The 21,971-nt window shown below is 36.0% G+C and overlaps 1 protein-coding gene across 8 annotated transcripts in view; it reads left to right on the forward strand.

Annotated features, from left to right (window-relative positions):
* PPIP5K2 (diphosphoinositol pentakisphosphate kinase 2) overlaps window positions 1-5,253 on the forward strand; it is a 75,146-nt gene extending 69,893 nt beyond the window's left edge. For all 8 annotated transcript variants that reach the window (XM_024739695.1, XM_024739700.1, XM_024739694.1 and 5 more), the window contains one exon: window positions 3,540-5,253. In XM_024739695.1, the coding sequence (XP_024595463.1) occupies window positions 3,540-3,652 (113 nt within the window). In that variant the 3' untranslated portion in view covers window positions 3,653-5,253. The remainder of the gene's footprint in view (window positions 1-3,539) is intronic.
* The last annotated feature ends 16,718 nt before the right edge of the window (window positions 5,254-21,971 follow it).

Raw genomic sequence — 21,971 nt, forward strand, 5'->3', positions numbered from 1 at the left:
TATTTAATTTATTTTATTGAAGTATAGTTGATTTACAATGTTGTGTTAATATCTGATGTACAGCAAAGTGTTTCAGTTTTATATATATATATACTTTTTCATATTCTTTTCCATTCTGGTTTATTACAGGATATTGAATATACTTCCCTGTGCTTTAATTTAAAGTAGGACCTTGTTGTTTATCCATTCTATATATAATAGTTTACATCTGCTAATCCCAAACCCCCAATCCATCCCTCCCTCACCCACCCTCCCCCTTGGCAATCGCAAGTCTGTTCTCTATATCTGTGAGTCTGTTTCTGTTTCGTAGATAAGTTCATTTATGTCATATTTTAGATTCCACATATAAGTGATATCATATGGTATTTGTCTTTCTGACCTACTTCACTTAGTGTGATAAGTGAAGTCCATCTAGGTCCGTGAAGTCCATCTAGGTCCATGAAGTCCATGTAGGTCCATCCATGTTGCTGCAAATGGCATTATTTCATTCTTTTTGTGGCTGAGTAGTATTCCATTGTATATATGTACCATATCTTCTTTATCCATTCATCTGTCTATGGACATTTAGGTTGTTTCCATGTCTTGGCTATTGTAAATAGTGCTGCTGTGAACATAGGGGTGCATGTATCTTTTTGAATTATAGTTTTTTCTGGATATATGCCCAGGAACGGGATTGCTGGATCATATGATAACTCTATTTTTAGTTTTTTGAGGAACCTCCAAACTGTTTTCCATAGTGGCTGCGCCAGTTTACATTCCCACCATCAGTATAGGAGGGTTCCCTTTTCTCCACACCGTCGCTAGCACTTGTAATTTGTAGACTTTTTAATGATGGCCATTCTGACCAGTGTGAGGTGGTACTTCATTGTAGTTTTGATTTGCATTTCTCTAATAATGAGCAATGATGAGCATCTTTTCATTTGCCTAGTGATCATCTGTATGTCTTCTTTGAAGAAATGACTATTTAGGTCTTCATGCACGTGTATATTTTTTTAACCAAACTGTCTTCATATTTAAGGGGATCTTTTTTAGACAGTATATATTTGGCTTTTTTAAAAGGCCATTCTAACAATATGTGCCTTATAGTTAGTGTTTATAGTCCATTAACATTTAATGTAATTATTGATATGGTTGAGTTAGGTCTACTCTTTTATTATATTTTCTGTTTATTCCTTCTGATTATTATTCCTTTATTCTTTCCTTCTTGTTTTTTTTAATTAATTCCGTATTTTTTAGAATTTCATTTTAACTTATCTATTGGCTTTTTAGCTATACCTTTTTGCATTATTCTTTTATTGGTAGCAGTAAATACATATTTCTGGCTTTTCATGGTCTACTTCGAGTCAATTTTGTGCCACTTAACATAAAATGTAGAAACCTGCCAACTGTATAGGTGTGTTTACCTTCCCTTCTTTCCATCTTTTACACATAGTGTCCCATATGTGTTACTTCCACATGTATTATAAAGGCTACAGTACAATGTTATGATATTTGCTTTAAAGAGTCATATGTATTTTAAAGAAATTAAAAAGAGAAAGAAGTCTTTAATTATCCACGTATTTGCTATTTTTAATGTTCTTTATTTCTTCTTTTAAGTGTTTGTTTCCATCTGGTTTCATTTCCCTTCAACTTGAATTTATTTACCATTTCTTATACTTCAGATCTGTTACTATATCTGAAAAAAAAATCTTTATTTTGGGCTTCCCTGGTGGCGCAGTGGTTGAGAGTCCACCTGCCGATGCATGGGACACGGGTTCGTGCCCTGGTCGGGGAAGATCCCACATGCAGCGGAGTGGCTGGGCCCGTGAGCCATGGCCGCTGAGCCTGCGCTTCCGGAGCCTGTGCTCCACTGTGCGAGAGGCCACAACAGTGAGAGGCCCGCGTACCGCAAAAAAAAAAAAAAAATCTTTATTTTACCTTCATTCTTGAAAGGTAGTTTTGCTGGACAGAGAATTTGGGAAGAAAGTTTTTTCTTTCAGCATTTTAAGGATGTTGTTCCACTATCTTGTCATTCCTCTTGTTTCTGATGAGAAGTCTTTATTAATTTGAATTGGTTGTTCCTATGTATGCAATGGGTTAATGGATTATTTTTCTCTGCCTGCTTTCAGTGTTTTCCCTTTATCTTTGGTTCTCAGAAGTCTGACTGCGGCATGCTTAGGACTTTTTTTTTTGGTAATAAAATCCTGGTTGATAGTCACTTTTACCTGTCATCTCTATTCTGCTGTTAAACCCATCCAGTGAAATTTTATTTCATATATTTATTCTGTAGTTTTAGACATTTGTTTTGATTCTTCTTTGTAGTTTTTTTCCTTCAGAGATTTCCTATATTTTTATTCATTATAAGCATATTTTCCTTTGTTCTTGAGCATAGTTAAAATAGTTGCTTTAAAATTCTTGTCTATTAATCTGGCTGATCTCATAAATTTTCTCATTCCCAAGAAGGAAGGTTTATTTCCTGTTTTTCATATACTAAGTAATTTTGGATTGTATCCTAGACAAACACTGGGCTCTGTTGTTTCTCTTATGTTCCTCCAAAGAGTATTGGATTGTTTTTAAAGCAAAGAGTTAACCTTGGCTGAACTCAGATTGCAAACCTATGTCTTCTGAAGTGACTAACAGCTCAAATTTCACTTCACTTCTTTTAACCTGAGCCGGACTTCTTAGGAGCTTACTCTGCTCAAGTCACACACTTGATCAGGGTTTACACAAAGATTTGGGATTCCCCACTGGACTTCCAAGCAGCTATTTTTGCCCCAATACTTTTCTTCTGGTTCTTCATGCTAGTAGGACTGAATTTTATGTTGTAGTTTTAGCCATTCCACATGGGGCAGACTGGATCCTGTCCTTAAGCCTAAAGCTTTTTTAAAAAGGGCACGGGGGACTAACTCCATGTTGTTCCCTTCTTCCAAATATTGGTTCTTTTCTAGTATATGCCTGCTTTTGTTCATTCTTCAGTGTCTTCAGGTAGTTGTTTTTTTAATATTTTATCCTGCACTTATACTTGTTACCTGCAGGAGGAGGATTGGTCTGGCAGGAACTTACCCATCCATACAAAAGTGTAACCTGGCTTAGAATAACTTTTTGATAACTCATTGGGGCTTGATGTTGGTTTGGATATAAAAGGATGATTCCCAAGTCAAGAATGTTTCTAGTTCTTTAATCGTTCAGCTTTTTAGATAGTGGTAAGATAGGAGATACTGAAGAAAATAGATGTTTATAGGGAAAATGATGAGTTCCATTTTAAACATGGTAAGTTTATATTTCCTATCAAATATCTATATAGAGGTTTGTAGTAGGATGTACAGGGTATACAGATCTTGAGGTAAGGGAAAAAGGTCTGGACCAGAAGTATAAATTTGAAGGTCGTTAAGACATTAGATGTTAATTAAAAATGATGGAATAAATGAGTTTCCCAGGAAGAATGCAGGGAAAAAGAGAAGTTTGTTTTATGTTATTTGAACTTCTGTTGATTATTTTGTATTATCTGAACTTGGATTGCTTGTGAAAATCTAAACAGTAGTTTTTCTTTTTATGTATAGCTCCCAGCGGACCTTCTAGTATGGTTGTTCCCAATACCTCATCTCGGAAAAAGGGTGTGAGTAGCAAAACAGAAATGCATGAACACAAAAAAAACACTGCGAAAAAAAAATGAAATCTTCTTAGCAGAAGCTGGAACTCATTATACTTATAAAAAATCACGTGTTCAGTAGAAAGAGACACGTAATAAACCTTGACTGAAAAGTATCAAAGCAAGTAATTTGTGCCTCCTTATACATCTCTGTATTAATTTAAAGATATATGACATCTAGAGAATTCTTTGTATATATTTAGTTAAGGCCTTTGTCATGATCTGGAAATGTTTAAAACAATGTTTATTAGCATTTTATGAGTAGCAAAACTTATGGTGATAAAGATCTGTTGTTCTGAATGTGATGTTTACTGTGTGCCTGTGGTAAAGAAGAGGAATGGGAAAACCCAGACAGCCTGTGCCAATGTCACACAGTAATGCTGTTTGCTGAAGAACCTGTGAGGTGGCCTCTGTACACATTTTCACTTTCACAGGATCACATCTGGGCTGCAAAAACCTATAGCTTGAAATTTGATGGCCATACTGGGGACTTTTAAAAAGCATATTTCCAAAGAGATTTCATTGACCATATAGATTAGAAACCTTTTTTTCCCCAATTGTTATGATTACATATATGCTGCAATATTTAATAACTGGAGTATTGGCATATGGGTTATTTTTTCAATCTATGCTTTGAATTTTTATTGTATATTATTTAAAATATTACATAGGCAGCTGGGATAACTATACCTTTATGCACATACATTTGTAGAAAATATTTTCTTTATATATTTCCTTACCATAAGGTGCTTTTGTTCATCAGGACAATTTTTCTTTGTATATTGGCAAGAAAGACATCTTTAGAGTTTCTTTTTAAGATATAGTTGACAAGTTTATAAATGTTAGTTATCTTCAGAGTTCTTTTTAGATCTAAAAAACTGAGTTCAAGAATGGAGGTAATCAATGTAAGAAGAGTATCTGAATTCCATTGTTAGTAGATATTATGTATAGCACCTATTTTTACCATTTCCATTCTTATCTCTAGAATATCAGTTGATCTCACAAAGATAACTTAAAGATTGAGCATTTGAAATACATGCTCATTTTAAATGATTAGATTTTGAAGGGAAATTGAGATTATTGCATTGTGATTTCATCTATAATGTGAAAAAATATTTATTGTCCTTGGTGCTCACTTTCCCCTGATGCACAAATAATTATTGTATAAACCACTTGAAATGACTTAAACTGTAAACCAAACAATACATCCTGGTAAGAATTGCATCCATTGCCAGTTAGGTAACTTAAATTGCTAAAGCTTTAGTTTGAGGCTTATGTTTAGAAAAATTATTGAATTCTCATATGAATGCAGCTATTAAAATCCTTCAGTAGAGACTCTCCTAACCTTAAATCATCATATATGAATTGACTTTAGAAAATAAGCATAATACATGTTCATTTTAAAAGGTACCAGATGCAAAAGTCACAAATATATACAATTCTATAAGTTCATATATTTCACATGAATGTAAATGTATTACATGGAGACATGTCTTGTAAACAGTTGAATGTACCTAAGCTTTCTGTATGTGAAAATGTGGTTAATGTGCTCATTGTCAGAGTAAAGAAACTACTCTTATTTTTTAAGTGGAACTGAATTAAAATATTTTATTTCTAGAATCAGAGGATGGCTTAAATGGCAAGTTATTTTTTATTCTTTTCTTTGACCCTTTACTTTTAACTTTCAAAGTAGAATGGGGAAAAGTATTTTAATATTAAACAATGCTCATCTTAGATATTAGATAAAATTTCTTAGTATTGGCCATAGCTATCACAATAGAAACTAACTAGAAAGTTCAGTGCAAGTCACATTTTTCCATTGATACACAAGAACTATGATTTCACTGTAGTCGCCAAACTTGGTAATAACTGCTGTGTAGACAGGACAGTTTTATTTGCAAGAACCTTAGATTCATTTTCCAAAACAAACAAAAAGAAATTATAGTTATCACCATTCAATGGAAGTTTGACTGAAGCATCTGTTTCTCACTTGATTCTATCCCAGTAAAGTGTGTTTTTTGTTTGTTTTAAATACTAGAAGATATTTCTTCTCATAGCTAATCCTCCATCCACCGAAGAGATGAGAAAGCCCAGCTTGAGGTACTGTTCAGTTATCCTGGCCTGTTAGTCTTCATAGTGCATTATTCAATCTTTTCCCCTTAAAAACCCTGCATATGAACTCAAACCTATTTTTTGCCCTTGAAGTCCAGTGCCAGCAGGTTCTGCTGCTCTGGTTTTAATGAGTTCTTGTAGTCCATTCTTAACTATTAGAAAATGTTTTGGGGGTGTTGTACAGTCTTGGGTTATGGAGAAAAGTATGCTGAACACTTTATATCATGTTTCCTTTGAGTAGGAAATGGAGGCAGAAGGTAGACAGTAAATGAACAGAGAACATGTGGCAGTATGCTTAATATATACATACCTAGAGCAAGAGGGTGATAGATGGCAACTATGAGAGAAAAGTTAAATGATAGTTCTTCAAGAACTCTCTTGTTAAAACTCTTTAGACAAAGGAAGAGTTTTTTAATCAAGGTCACCTAGATTTTTCTCCAGGTTCTGACTCTGATCTACCCTGCACGTCCACTGTTATTTATTTCCATGCCAGTTTGAACTAAGATTTTACTTTTTTGTTTTGTGTTCATACTTTGGTAAAAAGTTCTCAATCTTTACTTGTGTGCTTATCAAAGTTTGCCTTACATAAAGCATTCATTAGTTTTCTGTCAGTTTACCCTTGCCTTATTTTCTGGACAGTATAGGCAGCCATACTATTCTTGGTCAGGTTGGGATCACTTCTGTGATGGCCCAGCAGTTCCCTCTCTAGCCTCTCTCTAATTCTCTTTCCCTGTACCTGCTGCTACCACAAATAGCAGCATTCTTGCCCATGGGAACAATTTTTACACTCCTTCTGAAGGAGTCCCTTGTGATAAGGAGTCCAAGTAGAAACAGCTGTCCCTTTGTATGGAATCCTGGGTACCAAACTATTGGCATGTAAAGTTTTCTTTACATGGGTCAATTTTTGTGGAAGATCTAGTCTCTATTTTCAGAGAATGGAGTACTATACAAAATCTCTTTATTGTTTTATACTTTATATATATTATATCCTGATTAAAGATATTATTTAGATTTTCTATAGCCTTTTCCTTTGATCCACATGCTTAGTCATGACTTGAGAGAGAGGTAAGTTAAACTCTCCACTTACAGATTACTGTTAAGTTCTCCTCTTATCTGTGGTTTTTACTTTACTTTTTTCTGTACAGTACATGGCTGTTTTCTGTTGCAAATGAATTCACAACTGTTAAATTTCCATTGTGGGTTTTACCTTTGCCATTATAACAATATTTTTTTTCCTCATTGGATGCTTTTGAAATGTCAGATATTAAGATTATGACCTGTTTTATTTTGGCTTGCATTTGCCTGATATACCCTTATTCATCCTTTTATTTTTTTATAGTGTCGATTTATTTAGGTATTTTATTTTAACTTACTATATAGTGGGTTTTGCTTTGTGATTCTATTTTAGTATCTTATTTATTAGTATAGTCTAATTGTATTTATATGTAATATATCTTTGCTTTTAGTTATGTTTTGTTTTTATTGCTTATTTAGTTTATCTTTTTGTAAAAGAATACTTTTCATTGCAAGTAGGAAAAACTCCAATTGAAATTAACTTAAAATCATAAGGAAATTCACTGTTAAACATTTCTGAAGGTCCAAAGATGGTGAGCTTCAGCCACAGTTCTATCAGTCATGTCATCAAGGGCCTAGGTTCTCTCCCTGTTTCCTCTAGCATAGAATAAACTTTTTCCCAAAGTTGTTTTCTGTCATGTTCACAAGATGGTTGCCAGTGGCTTCATGTTGCCTTGTTCATGTCCAGCACAACAGAAATTGAGGAAAATTCTCCTTCAACCATGGAATAGTAAGTCATCTTCTTCAGTGTGATTGGGCTAACTTATTTGGTTATTTGTCCACTTTCTGGATGAATAACATTCACCAGGAGAATTCTATGAACTTATTGGCCCTAGAGCTGGTGATGGGGTCAGATTTCCCCAAAATCCTCAGCAGTGTTGGTATTTTGGACCAGTTAATTCATTGTGGGAGGCTGTTATGTGCATTGTAGGATGTTTAGCAGTATCCCTGCACCAAGCTGGAAGGGTTTTAAGACAGTGAGCCAAAATGAAAGTAACAATCAAGTCTTTATTTACTTACTGTGACAAGTGAGAGGCCAAAAAGGAAAGTAGGAAAACAGTGCCCACTCCTCACTGTTCCAAACCCCCACTCCCCGTAGAATGGCACTGAGCAAGGGTCAATCAAATGACAGGTAGTACAGGTGGAGGAAATTGTCTTACTGCTGAGGAGCCTGAAATAAAAGGTTCCTGCCATTTTATGAACCAAGGGGACTAGAGGAAAGGCTATGAGTGAAAAAACTGAGTCATAGTGGAGAAAAGTGTCTTGGTCAAGGCCCGCCCCATAAGGAGGTCTCAGTGGGGAGATCTAAAATGTGTCTCAGCCAAGGTCTCCTGATAAGGAGGCCTGTGAATGGAGGTGCCTGGGCTAGGAATGCAGATATGCATACGAGCATGCAGGCCCAGAGGTTATTGATTATAACTCTCTTGGAAGACTATATGTGGGAAGGGCAGCTTTTCCCCATGAATCCTGTCAGGCAAAGCCTTTGTAATTGCCTGTGATAAGATCTGAAAGATCACATACAGGATTTTGGCCTGGAGCCAGTCACGTCATCCTGGCCTCTACCCTAAATGCCAGTAGCATCCTCCCCGAAATTGTGAGAGTCAACATCTCCAGACAGGATCAGATGTCCCCTGGAGGGGCAGAATCACCTTCAGTTAAGAAACAGTGCCCTAGAGCCCATGACGGTATGAAGAAAGGATGGATATATGACACAAATTAGGGTTCTGATAGGAGGGAGAGGTAGGGGGATGGATAATGAATAAGTAATCAATATAAACTGTACACTATCAATTATATTATCCATGTTTGCTATAGTTTCTTTGGTTCCACTAATAGTTTTCTTTTTAACTATAATTTTGTATTATACATTTAATTTTTTAGGTGCTACTGGCTCCCTGCTATGAGCAATGTCCAATTAGTACACTTCCTTCTACCTTTTCTCTACTTCACAGGTTTGGTTGATTTCCTTGGTTCTTCCTGTGTTTAACTTTTATAAATATTTTTATGCCTTATTACATGCTTATCAATTTAAATGTTATATTTTGAACCCCTGGTTAATCAAGATGAAGAAATCATTTCACCTTATCTCTTCTTTGCCTTCTCTTAGTTTCGCTTATTTCCACTGTATTCTTTCTGGTGTGACCTTATTTCTGGGATGTCTTTATTTTTTCTCTTTCTTTCCTGAACTCTGTTAGCTCATATTGCATTGCCTTTGGTTGTTTTGCCAGGTGGTTTCTGATCACCTGTATATCTGGATGAACTTTTCACTTCCTTAAATTTTTTGAATTTTGATGGTATGTTTGATCACTTATTTTGTATGCTCAGCAAATTCATTTTCTCTGTTGAATGGTTTTATCTGCTGTTGTTTCTCCTGTTCCTTTCCTCCTTTTCTTGGAGCGTGTTTTTGTTAGCACTGTGTGAGGTCATTCTCATTTATTACTCTTCTTTAGATGAGGTAAGTGTCTTTCTGGCTCACCTATTTGGTAATAAATTCATATGGTGGATAGGGCAGCATTTTGTTTTATTTATTTATTTATTTGGCTGTGTTGGGTCTTTGTTGCTGCACGCGGGCCCTCTCTAGTTGTGGTGAGCGGGGGCTACTCTTCGTTGTGGTGCGCGGGCCTCTCATTGCGGTGGCCTCTCCTGCTGTGGAGCACGGGCTCTAGGCGTGCGAGCTTCAGTAGTTGTGGTATGTGGGCTCAGTAGCTGTGGCTCACAGGCTCTAGAGCGCAGGCTCAGTAGCTGTGGCGCACAGGCTTCGTTGCTCCGCGGCATGTGGGATCTTCCCAGACCAGGGCTCAAACCCATGTCTCCTACATTGGCAGGCAATTCCCAACCACTGCGCCACCAGGGAAGTCCCTAGGGCACCATTTTGGATTAATAGTAGCTTCCAGTGAAGCTACTTATGACAGGACTGTGGGTCTGAGAGAGCTTTTTGAGCCTTTTGTTCTCTCCTGCTAACAAGGGTTGGCAACTGCAGAGCTACTCACCTTTGGAATCTCTTTCCTCCCTTCTGACTCATCCACAGATTGCTTCTTGTATGTGACATGTCTATATTTCCTTCTTTGGCTTTGCCTCTCCTGCTACTCTGTGGTACCAGGTAGTGTTCAGAAAATTCCCTCCTGCTGGCACTCAGCCCATTTCCATTTTTTCAGACAAGGAATTGGCTTTGCCCCTCCAATTATGCCATCTATTTTGGAGTCTTTTGGTCTAGTGACTTTGAGATCTGCCCTGTGAGCATCCTCTCCAGGCATCATCCTGTTTGACCTTGACTACATATGTCATCCCTTTCTCATATACTGTGGCTGAGGTTACAGGTGTCTTCTAGTTGTGTTGAAGACAGTTTATATTTCTGTTTTATATTTGGGGATAATTTTTTTATTGAGAAATAATTCCTCCTTTATTTTCAAACTGGGAATCGCTTCTTTTTTTGTTACTGTCCTTTAACAAGAAGGAAGTGGAGGAGGAGGAAGGAGATAAGGAGAAGCCCATGTCTTCTCATCCCAGTTATATTTTATTTATGAAGTTAATAATGCCAGTCCTGCCTGCAGTACAATGTTGGTAGGATCAAATGAAATGTTAATTTGGTAAACCATAAAGGGAAGAACAAAATCGAAGCATTGTTTGCATTCTTTTGTTGTAATAGAGTTGTATATAGTCCAAATGTCGACCAGGCCTGTTTTCAATGGTGTTTCAGCATTTTTCAGTCAGGGATGTTCTGGACAGCTCCTAATACTCCTTTATGGTTGCTCTTGTTGCCATGGGAACAGCCTGCCTAGTAACAATCTAATGAAACCTACCCCCCACCCCCAAATCAAGGTTATTCTGCCACCTTTCCCTTTTTAAAAATAAAGTATTTAAAATAAGGCAATACAGTCCTTCTTAAAGCGGGTTAAAAAAAAAAAGCAACACAGTATTTAATCGGGCCTGCCCTCCCACCCATCCATCTCACATTGTATGTGATGTGAATGACAACAGTTATATGACCCTGGTGGGATAATGGTTGTACAGTTTAAATACCTATTTTCAAGCACTTACAAGCATGTATCTTGATGGGGAAAGTGAGCTACTTCTTTATCATTCTATGTAAGGTGCTTCAGGAGTGCTTGACATATGGAAGGATGATTTTTAAAAGAAAAAAGAAACCCAATGTGCCTTCTGAAAGGGTTTTGCTGCTTTTAAAACCCATAGATTTTTCTCAAACTAGTCATTGCTGACTAGAAAGCTCAGTGATAAAGGTAGATGGATGGATGGAAAAATGGGGAGAAAAAAGAGAAAGTGAGGGAGAGGTGAGGCAGAGAATAAAAGAACACAGGTTCTACTGTTATCAAAAAGCATCATTGCTGATGTGAAGAAATTGGAAACCAAATAATTAAAGACTCTCTTTCATTACACATAGAAATGCTAATTTGTCCTATAATGTCTGGCACAAGATTCACGACAATAAAATGAGACCCGCGACTCTCAGATGTAATAACTCATCACAATTTTTTATTACTGATTCTTCATTGGTCAGGTAGAAACCTTTTTGAAAGTCCCATATACCATACCTACATCCCAGTGGAATAGATGGAAAAGCCACAAAGAATAAGCCACACAATAGTACCCATATTGAAAGAGAACTGTGTCTGCTCCACCTGTGGGAAATGCAATCACTTTAAAAATGTGAAAATTGAAAGAATCAATAGATCGAAGAAAGCACGGAGTCATTTCAGAAATCCTGTATGAAATATTAAATGTCCAGATTGGAATTATGTGGCTGAAATGCCCTCATGTGATCATTCCACAGTCTGGGCAAGAGGATAGAGCACTGAATAGATAGATGCTTTAATTCCATTTTTAGCAATGAATTTTGTGTATGTAAAAACATGCATGTTGAACTGCCTGGCTATAATGCTTTTTTCCACACTTTTTCAAAGCCTCTTCAGGAAGAAAGAGCAAAGTCATTGCTATGAAAGGTAGAATACGGGACTGGGAGAAAGGAGACCTGGTTTTGCCTCCCAGGTCTGCTACTGGCTGTCTGGGAGACTGTGATGCTCCATACTTCTTTGGTCCCCAGATCCCTTATCTCTGCAACCAGAGGGTTTGCCTGAGGCCCTTTCTTCTAAAACTTTATATGAACTTGCTTTATTTTCCCTTCCACAGAATTCTAGAACCTTAACCATTCTCTCTAATATCAGTAGCTCCCTCTTCTTCTATCATAGTCAACAAGTGTTTTTTTGAACACTTATTTAGGTAGATAGCATAGCTCTAAAAACAGTTAGTGGTACTAATTCACATTACTACTCCCTCTTGTTCCCCAGATGTTCTTTTGAGGAATTTACTTTTAATAGAGTTAATGCTACAATATTTATAATAATAACTTTGAGAATTATCAACATGAGAATATTTACTTAATAGCTTCCCTTTATTACCCAGAATGCATTTAGTTCTGGATATTGGTTGGTATTGTAAATGCAAACTCTTCTTCATATTAGCCTTAATAAAATGAAATACAGTTATGGAAATGTTTTTGTAGCAAGAAAAAAATATTTATACACACTATCCTTATGGGTGGTGTAGTCCTATGGGCTGTGTAAAAGCAAATGACTGTAAGGGGAAATCTTTCAGTGTATAGAATATGTTCCATATTCCTACTACACATGCATTATTACCCTTGTCCAACTGGTTGTTTAAACCAACATCTGTAAAATTAATCTGTAAAATGATCATGTGGGTTCTGACCTCTCACAGTCTATGATGCTGTGATTCTAAGGAAGTTCTTTCCCTTGTTATCTTCTGTCTTCTATATTCTGACCAATTCTGCAATCACAAATAAGTACATGGTATCATTTCATCATAACACTTGGTTATAAATGGCTATAACTCATTTTCATACACACAAACACATTATCCCTAAAAAACTAGAGTGACTCCGTAGGAATCAGGTGACCTCGTATTACTGGGTTGGGCCGAGAGGCTACTACATAAGCAGAAAATTTGGTTGCTGAGTAAGGTGTGAGAATTTGGAAGCAATTTATCTCCTCAAAATATCTCACCTACTTGCTAGATTTAGTGTCTGAAGTGTAAACACTGGAGATCCGTTGAGGGAAAAAATCATTAAGAAAGCTCAGTGAACTCCCCAGTGAACACATAGATAGCCCCTTTTAAAATGCAAATACCCTTGGAAGGTTTACCTCATTAAGCTAGCCATTAACCCCATAATTAATCAAATGGTTTTCTCAGTCATCTGAGAATAGTCATTTCTTCACCAAGTGTGTGTTGAATGCCTATTATAAACCAGTTACTGTGCTAAGCCCTGGTGATAACAAAGGTGAAAAGTTCTGTTTTCATTCTTTAAGGAATTTACTGTCCACTGAGGACTAAGTGCTCTAAAGTAATCAGAATCCATGGCGAAATGACTGAGTAATTAGCTCTTCCATTCCAAACACTTAAAACTTCTGGATAAAATATTTTGAAAATAAATGCAACAGTTCAAAAACAAATTAAAACCAGAGGGTATCCAAAATGTAAAAACAATCAACAGCTAAATCAAGCTTGAAGTCTTTTTATCCAAGGGATTCAAAGGGTACCTCGATCTCCGATTTTTCAGGGATAATTTATTTAGTCAACATGAGCTATAGCTAAGGGTACTCTTGAGAAGATATAATAGGGATTGTGGTTGCAAACTATATGCATGGCAAGTTACTGGAGCTGGGCTCCATTCATAAAGGAGAGAGCAGGAAACACTCTTTACTGTTGGTAATCAGAACTGTTGGAATCTCATGCCTGCTCATTATCTTGATAAGTCCTGTGGGACCATAAAAAGAAGCAAATACCAAAACATACAGTGGAGACACTTTCACAATCCAGAGCACACACAGGGCACTCCCACAATAGAAAATCACACTCAAGGGAATCTCGCAGTTAAACAACAACTCAAAAATCCCCTGAGCAAACCGCTAGAGACAGTTGGCAACCTAGGAGAGGAGACTTCTTATCTGAGGAACTAGCTGGTGGTGTGTGATTGTGGTATATGAGGAACAAAATGAGGTTGGAGTAGGAAGAGGCATTTAGAGGGGAAGCTAGGAGAGGCAGACGATGATGACTTCATAAATATTCCTGGGCTGGTCTTGGTTGGGAGGCTTTAATTTAGGAGGCTTCAAGAATTTCAAAACACGAGTAAAAACTACTGGAGATAGGGATGGTTGTCATCCTAATAGGATCCCAAATAAAGTGTATACTCTAAAACGTTATTCTGCAAGTTGTAAAAGCTTTTCAAAATAAAGTGATGTTAAGCTAATATAACATGAAGTTTAAATATTTTTAAGTCATTTATTATCCCATTACCCTAATAAAACTTCATTTTTCCATTGTCTCTTCCAGTTATTGCATCTTTACATACTTTTAATCATTGTGCCATAAACATAGAATTTTGGTTTCCCCAGATTCTTTATTCCTAGGAAATAAACTCTGGTATTTTATTTAAAATTTTAAAAAATATATTTATTAAATAATATAGCACATTAGGTCAAATGTTACTAAAATGTAACAAAAGAGCTTCAGTTCCCTGCCTCTTATTTTCCTTGACCTTTATCCACCCTTATCCCTACTCTCATTTCTTAAAGTCTCATTTTCTCCCTACAAGTTTTCTAGCTTTTTCTTCATATATTTGCCTCCGTATTTCTATATAATAATCTTATACATCTGTGTTTTGATTTACCAATTTTAGATATTATCTATTGACTTCTTGTTACGGTAAGAATTTAACTTTCTAAACTCTACTTTTCCTTCCTACCCTCGAAAATTAAAATATTTTTAAATCATTAATCAGTGTTTACAGTGTTCGTGGCTATGTAAATATTGCTTATTGCTGAGCCAAATAGTATACTATGATTGTTTCCTGTCTTGTACAATTTTGGTTTCTTCTTGGAATTAATTGTTTCATCGGTTTTCATTCAGTTACTATATTGCTAGTTCTTCAGTTTCTCCAGTGGATATGTAGAGCAGATTTTAATGTTATTTTCAACATAATAGAAAACCAATTAGTTCCATTTTCTTCCCCTGAATATATCCTTCCTGTATCTTGTCAGTAGAATAACTTTAGCAGTTGGGCCCACCAATTTAGAAAAAAGCAATGGCAGATATGCAGAAATCAATCCAATGTTATCATACTTTTCCTAAGAGTTGTGTGGTCCTACCAGTCAGGAAAAATTTGAAATGAATGAATGATTTATAAAGTTCAGGTTTTAAAGCTAGGCAGGGAGATATTTATACTTTAAGAAGAGCCAGAGAAATAGAAAATCCAGTCAAGTCACATGGTCAGTTAGATGGAGGTGACAGACTTAAAGATGTCTATGAGTAGACAGAAAGGTATGTACATTTCCAGTCTAAGAGATGGCAGACTACTTAAAAACCTACTTCTTCTTTAGGCACAGAGTGCTTAATACAACAACTATAAAATGGTACTCAGTAAATCCCATCAGTGTTGAAGGCAAGAATCCAGTCCTGGCCCAGGCCAAAGTCTTCTCTGAACCTAAAGAAACTTTGGGGTTGTTTTGTTTTGTTTTAACATAAACTTTGAACAAGCTGAAAGGGTGGCCACAAAAATGACGTGGGATGGTAACGTTAAGATTTTGGTGGTGGGTAACAATTTTTTTTGTAGTGGCAAAGAGTTATTTATCTTTTAACTTTGGGAAGATTTAGAATTAAGTAGAGGAATATTTAAGGGACTCAAACTTAAAATAACAATTTTTTTTGTTGTTAGAGAATCTCTGCATTTTTGTATTTTATGTAAGTATAATATTTAAGAAAACTTGGTCAATTGGAGTTAGATCAACTTGCGATTCCAATTTTAAGATGTGTAATTGATTTAATTTGATTTTAAGCTGAAATCAAACTTAATTTATTAGATTTATAAGAATTCTGTGAGCACCTTGGAACATTTGTCAGACATTTAAATATTTTAAATACTTAAACAGGTGTTATGGACCAAGCTAGTAAATGGGACTGAATATTAATAAAAGGATCCTTCAAAAGTAATTAAAATTTGCTAGATTTACAAATAGAATAATATGTTAAAGTCAACTTAAGTGCCTAGGAATTTTGAATTTGTAACTTTACTAAATGGAACATTTTAAAAATCAAAGTGCTCTCTGAATAATTTTTTGTGCCCCCAGGCTGCCCTTGAGGGCATTACAGAACTCTCACATTAACAAAGTCGGCTGTCTTTCTGTTCCAGTCTGGGCTGATTACTCTCTAAGCCTGCTTCCACTACTTTCCTGTGTTAGCTCCATGTTTTTCAGATTCTATGCCCATGTCTTCCTCTGAGTCCCATGGCCACACCATCACACTAAGAGAAGGACTTAGCATTCTTCCAGGAAGGAGGAAGGGTAAGCATGTCAGGGGCTGGGTGAGAAATAGATGTTGAGTAGAAAACCATTGGTGTCTGCTGCCTTTCCCCCAAGCCCCATCCCATCCTTGCCTCCCATATACCGTACGCCCCAAGCCCTCGGGGTTTCTTGGTTTCTTGGAGCAGCTGGTTTGCTTTTCTTTGGTGTTTCCATCTGCGGTGCCTTCGGTTGCAGTTGCCTCTGCTCTCTAAATCCAGTAATGTGAATTGTGTGCTTTCTACTTTCCAAAAATCTGTTGATACCTCTCATCTGATGTTCTTTTCATTCATACTCTCTTTATGGTTTATTGTTTTTTATTCTTCCTTTCTTGTCATTTTAGAGTGGTTTGGGAAGCAGTTGTAGTTAAATTGCATGAGTTCAACTTTCATTATTGGGAACTCCCATCATTTTTACAGTATGTATTAACAGTCTACTAGCTGAACTACCATAATTTGTTTAAAGTCTCTATTGTAGAGCACTTAAATTTCTTCTTTTTCTTTCCTCTCAGCTTGTTTTCTGGTGAATTATTTCCTTGCAGTAGATTACAAGAGGTGGAATTATGGGGACAAAAGTTATAAAAGGATACAATGTGGGATAGCAGAAAGGGTGTGGGCTTTGGCACAATTCAACTATTAATTCTGTTTATTGCCATCAGTGTGATAAGCAGTTTATTTTTTAATCTACCTGAGTCCCAGTACCCAAAATCAGATTAAGGAATAATATTTATTCCAAAAATCAAAATACTCTGCAAAGTAAATAAAGTAAAATAAAAGTAAATAAGTAAAATTTTAAGTATAAATATGGCTTAAAAAAAAAAGTAGACCCCTTGGTGTTAATATCCTGTTCCATAACCTCCTTAATAAATTTAATTCCATTATTTACCATTTTCCATCCTTAAAATGTCTCTCATTTTGAAACTTTCAATGTATCGAATCAATTCTAAGTTTTATTAAAGTGTCCACGCCCTCAAGGCTTTCTAGGGTAGGCATCTGAAGGTTGAACAGTGCTTTTTGTACCTAATTAAAGCTTAGCAAGTGGTATTATAATAAAAACAAGTTCTCTCACTGTCTTTTGTAACATGCGTGCCAAGTTGTTGTACCTTTCCAGAGTCTTGCCAGCTTTTAGGTAATGACATTAAACTAGTATGAATGGGAAAATGGTTTTATTGCCTCATCGTCCTACTTATATTAGCAAAAAGTTGATTGCCAAAACTGCACAGAACAGATTCCGAGCTTTTCTGCTTTCATTTTAAAGAGACTAGTTTACTACAAAATCTGTTTGAATTGAAACCTGCCCAATTTTTTATTTTTGCTTCACTCTCCTCAAACTACAGATGAACCATTAAATATTTCCTTGAGTATACATCTTACCTTCAATGGCACTTTTTTAAAAAAGAAAAGTACAAGCAAAAACAGAGTAAATGGGAGTAGGCATTAGAACATCAGAAAGAAACATAAAATTAATTACATTTTTCTGACCGTGCATTTTACCATAAATAAAAATGCTAAGCCTCTGTATTATTCCCATGGCTTAAAGAGCTGAAGTTCTAGTCAGGCAATTCAACCACAGGACTTTCATTTGTAGAGAGACATTCTTTTCAACTTCATCATAAATTAGTTTGCCGAGTTCTTCAGAGAGCCCTAGGAGGTTAGCAGAGCATGTATTCTTACTTGACAGATAAGGAAGCTGACGTCCAGAGAGTTTGCCAGAGGAAACAGTGAGTCAGAAAATGAATTGCAGTGCCACAACTCCTGTGCATTTTTGTCTCACAGAATCAGCTCTCAGTAATTATCTCTCTCAGTGCTTATTACTTTAACTTTCCAACCTTGCTCAGTGGCCATAGTTCTCAGGGAATATCATTTGGTTTTTGTAATTCATGATGCAACGATTAAAAATGAATTTTCTAAATTAAAAGAAGTATTTTAGTTAGTGCACAGAAATTCTGGTAGCTAGACTTGGTTCTAGAAGTCCTCATTTCAAGAAACATAGCTCAGTTTTGTCTTTTATTTAGCCTCCATTTCAACTCTTTGTAGTGTGGTTATGGGAAGAGAACTGGATGACGGTCTGGGCAGCATGTCTATCTTAGCCCTGTCCTCTGCTGGTACGTGACTCTGGGCAAATTGGTTACCCTCCTCTAGCCTTGGTGGCATCATAGGTAAAACTGAGAATAACGTCTACTTTTCCTGCTTTACTAGACTTTTTGTGATGAACAACAATAAGATGATACTTGGGAACATGCTTGGTAAATTGTAAAGCACACCACCTAGGTAAGATAGTATTATTTCCTCAGTACCACAGAACAGGTGAAGAGATACCTCTTCGGCTAATATAAGAAAGAAAGTGAAAGGCCATTTAAGAAATTTCAGCCTGAACTGTTGTTAGGATTCATTTGCTTGAATGATACAAGTTGACCTTTAGTAAAAATCTCCACTATGACAGCAATTTAAGGGTGCTTAACATCAGAGCAAGGTGAAATTCCTAGTCTTTATATATGAGAGTAATAGGGAGCAAGCTCAAGGATTAAATCCAAGTTCACTATAATTTGGTAGTCCACCAGTTGTTCTCAGGTTTTTCTCTCTGGCTGCTGGGTTTTCAAATTCTCTTACCAATGAAAACACCATTTTTTGAAAGAAATAATTTAATAAATTCTGTGTCTGTGTGTGTGTGTGTGTGTGTGTGTGTGTGTGTGTGTGTGTACATGTAGGCACTCATGCAGGCAAGAACTAAATGTTTAGAGAAAAACTGAATTGTTCAAAATTGTTTTTGACCTTTTATCACAAGCAGAGTTATCATTCATGGAAGATTAATGGAGCTAAGAATAGAGTCTAGTGCCCAGCATGGAATACTCATCTGAGAGGACTGACTGAAAAGTTTTAGATTTAAGCTTTCTGTTCCACTCTGGTAGCGGGAGAGGTGAGCAGAATCTGCCAATTAATATGTATCTGTGCGGTGGATTGTATTTGTGATTGTTCAGAGGTCCCAGCACTTTTGATGTACTGAAGAGGATATATATATAACCCTATCAGTTTCTACCCACTCTGCCTGACTTTTTAAATTCCTTTACTGTAGAGTTCTGAAATAAGGAATTTGGATCAATTAAGGTAGGTGAACGAGAGTGAATAGAAAAGGGGGTCAAAAAGAAAAGAGATTGATTTTTTAAGTCAAAAAAGTACCATAGAAAATAATTGTTCCTCTCTCCAATTGCAAGATAATTTATTTTCTAATATATTTGAAGACCCTCTAGTATATCATTGGCAGCAATGTGGCGCTTTAAGAAAATTTTGTATGGGGCATTGATCACATCATTGAGTGGTGATGATGACAAGACCCTTAAAGCCCCTTAAACATATAGCAGTTTTTCAAATGATCTTTCTCCATCAGAATACCTCAGTGAAAATTTAGAAAAATAAGCTAAATTTGTTCTATTTTCTGATAAACAATTGTTTATGGTTAGTAAAACTGACTTGAGAAATTAATGCAATTTTTCTCCTTTAAACACATGTTTTTGATAGTGGATTGCACTATATGTCTCACAAAAAAAGTTTAGAAATGGATCTTCGTTTCATGGCATTTATAGTGTAGCAAATTCTTTTGACTAAGAACCAAAAAACAAAAGCAAACACTTTTTGTTCTTTCTGGCCACTTTCTTCCTCTAGTTTTACTAAACTCTCATCCAAAATATGGCCTGTTCACATATAATAGTATTGGTAGCACCCAGGCCTTTTTGAGTGGTTGATGAAAAGCAGTTCATTTAGAACAGTTATTAATGCAGGTCCTCTGGATGTTAGTAGCAATTACTTGGGGAAAAAAGTTCAACGATTAATTAAATCTGGGAATAAGCTTGGATTAAACAAACTTAAATGGGCTTCATTATTACAGGAGCCCTCACAGCCTTTAAAAATAACAAGTCTGTGATTCTTCCAATGGGGAATTTAATAGACAGTGTTCCCCAAATGTATTTGACCATGAAATCCTTTTCTCATGAAGGCATCTTTTGGGAAAGAGAGATCATTTAGAAATTGACATTAGTATAAATATTAGGAAAGCCTTTAAAACAGGCTAACTCTGGACTAGAATCAGAGTTATAGTCTGAGCTCAGCTATTTATTAACTATGTCCCTGGACGTGTCATAAAAACTTTTCTGAACCTCAGTTTCCTCATCTGTAAATGAAAATGAGAATACTTCAAATCATAATTATGAGGATTAAAAAAAAAAACTGTGCAAAAATGTTCTGTAAATTTCAAGGCATTTTAAAGATATAAGCATTATGAAAATTATGGTTACAGCATTAAAAGTTGATCTCACTAAGAATTATTGACCTCATTTTTAAAGAATGTGCTTTGACATTAGATTAATGATGTGTAATAATCAGATTCCCTGATTCAGCAAAGGAGAGTTGTTCTCTTCCAAGCCATTCAGATAGTGAAGTATTAACTTTAGTGGAAATAACCATAAAGTAATGAGGCAAAGGTTTCCATGTGGTTCATTATTCTATCATACTATCACATGTGAATTCTTGCACAGTGCTTATTGAACTAGAGATAATAAATGTTAAAGAGTAGGCTTCATATAGTTGGTGAAATACCAGACTAAAATTTTTCTCACTTGGATTAGCATCAAAATACTTAGAAATGAGGAAGAAAACTTATGTGAGTAAGCAATAAAATGATTTGGAGTTTCATCCTCCTAGCGTTTATCACCTAGAAGGCTGGTGGAGATATTGATAACCTCATAAAATGACAATAAGCAGTTTGTAGAAAAGCAAGGAAACAGAGGTCCTAAGACATTTAGCATTACTGAAATAGAGTGAGTTGGTTGATAATATTCCCTTAAAATGGAATATAATTGTTATGGGCTGAATTGTGTCCCCCTCAAATTCATATGTTGAAGTCCTAACCCTCAGTGCCTAAGAATGTGAGCATATTTGGAGACAGGGTCTTCAAAGAGGTAAGGTAAAATGAGGTCATAAGGGTGGCCCCTAATCCAATATGACAGAGGTCCTTATAAGGAGAGGAGATTAAGACATAAACCTAGGGGAAACCCTCTCTGGATACAGTGAGAATATGGCCATCTATAAGCCAAGGACAGAGGAATTGGAGGAAGCCAAACCTGCCAATACCGTGATCTTGGAAGGACAAAAGAAAATAGATATTGATAACTCTTTATGTAGGCTTGTACGTGATTCATGTTTTAATCAAATCTGCCCTCTTACATACCACTGTTATCTAATGAAAGTTTATGTGGCTTACTTAGTGGTGGGTTCCTAAATCTGAAAGTCTTGAATATTCCTGTATTAGAGAAACAGTAGACTATAAGGAGTAATGTTTGGAGCTAATTAGCCTGGGATCAAGTCCTGGTCCTGCCACTATAAGTCATCCATAAAATAGGTATGCAAATAGTACCTATTTTGTAGGGTTGTTGTGAAAATTAAATGAGTTAATGGATGTAAAGATGTACAGTACAGACATTGAACTTGCAATTCATATATCCAACACCAGATGGCAGTGTGGCCATCCAAGGTTAGGTTGCCATGTAATCAGGTTGATGAGCCAACACGAGTATCTGAAACACAAGGTAACGAAATTCTAGAAGATTTCTATGAAACTAAGACAAATTTAAAACCTCTGTGCAAATAATGCTATATAAGGTCACAGAAATATACACAAAAGCTTTTTTTTTTTTTTAAAGGAGAAGCTTAAGTAAAATGCATCTGATTATCATTAGTTGCTTTCCATCACTAGTTATTCAAATCATAGCTCCATGGTTTTCTAGCTGAATAAGCTTG

The sequence above is a fragment of the Neophocaena asiaeorientalis genome, unplaced genomic scaffold (assembly GCF_003031525.2).
Source record: "Neophocaena asiaeorientalis asiaeorientalis breed wild unplaced genomic scaffold, Neophocaena_asiaeorientalis_V1.1 scaffold146, whole genome shotgun sequence".
NCBI classification, from domain to species: domain Eukaryota; kingdom Metazoa; phylum Chordata; class Mammalia; order Artiodactyla; family Phocoenidae; genus Neophocaena; species Neophocaena asiaeorientalis.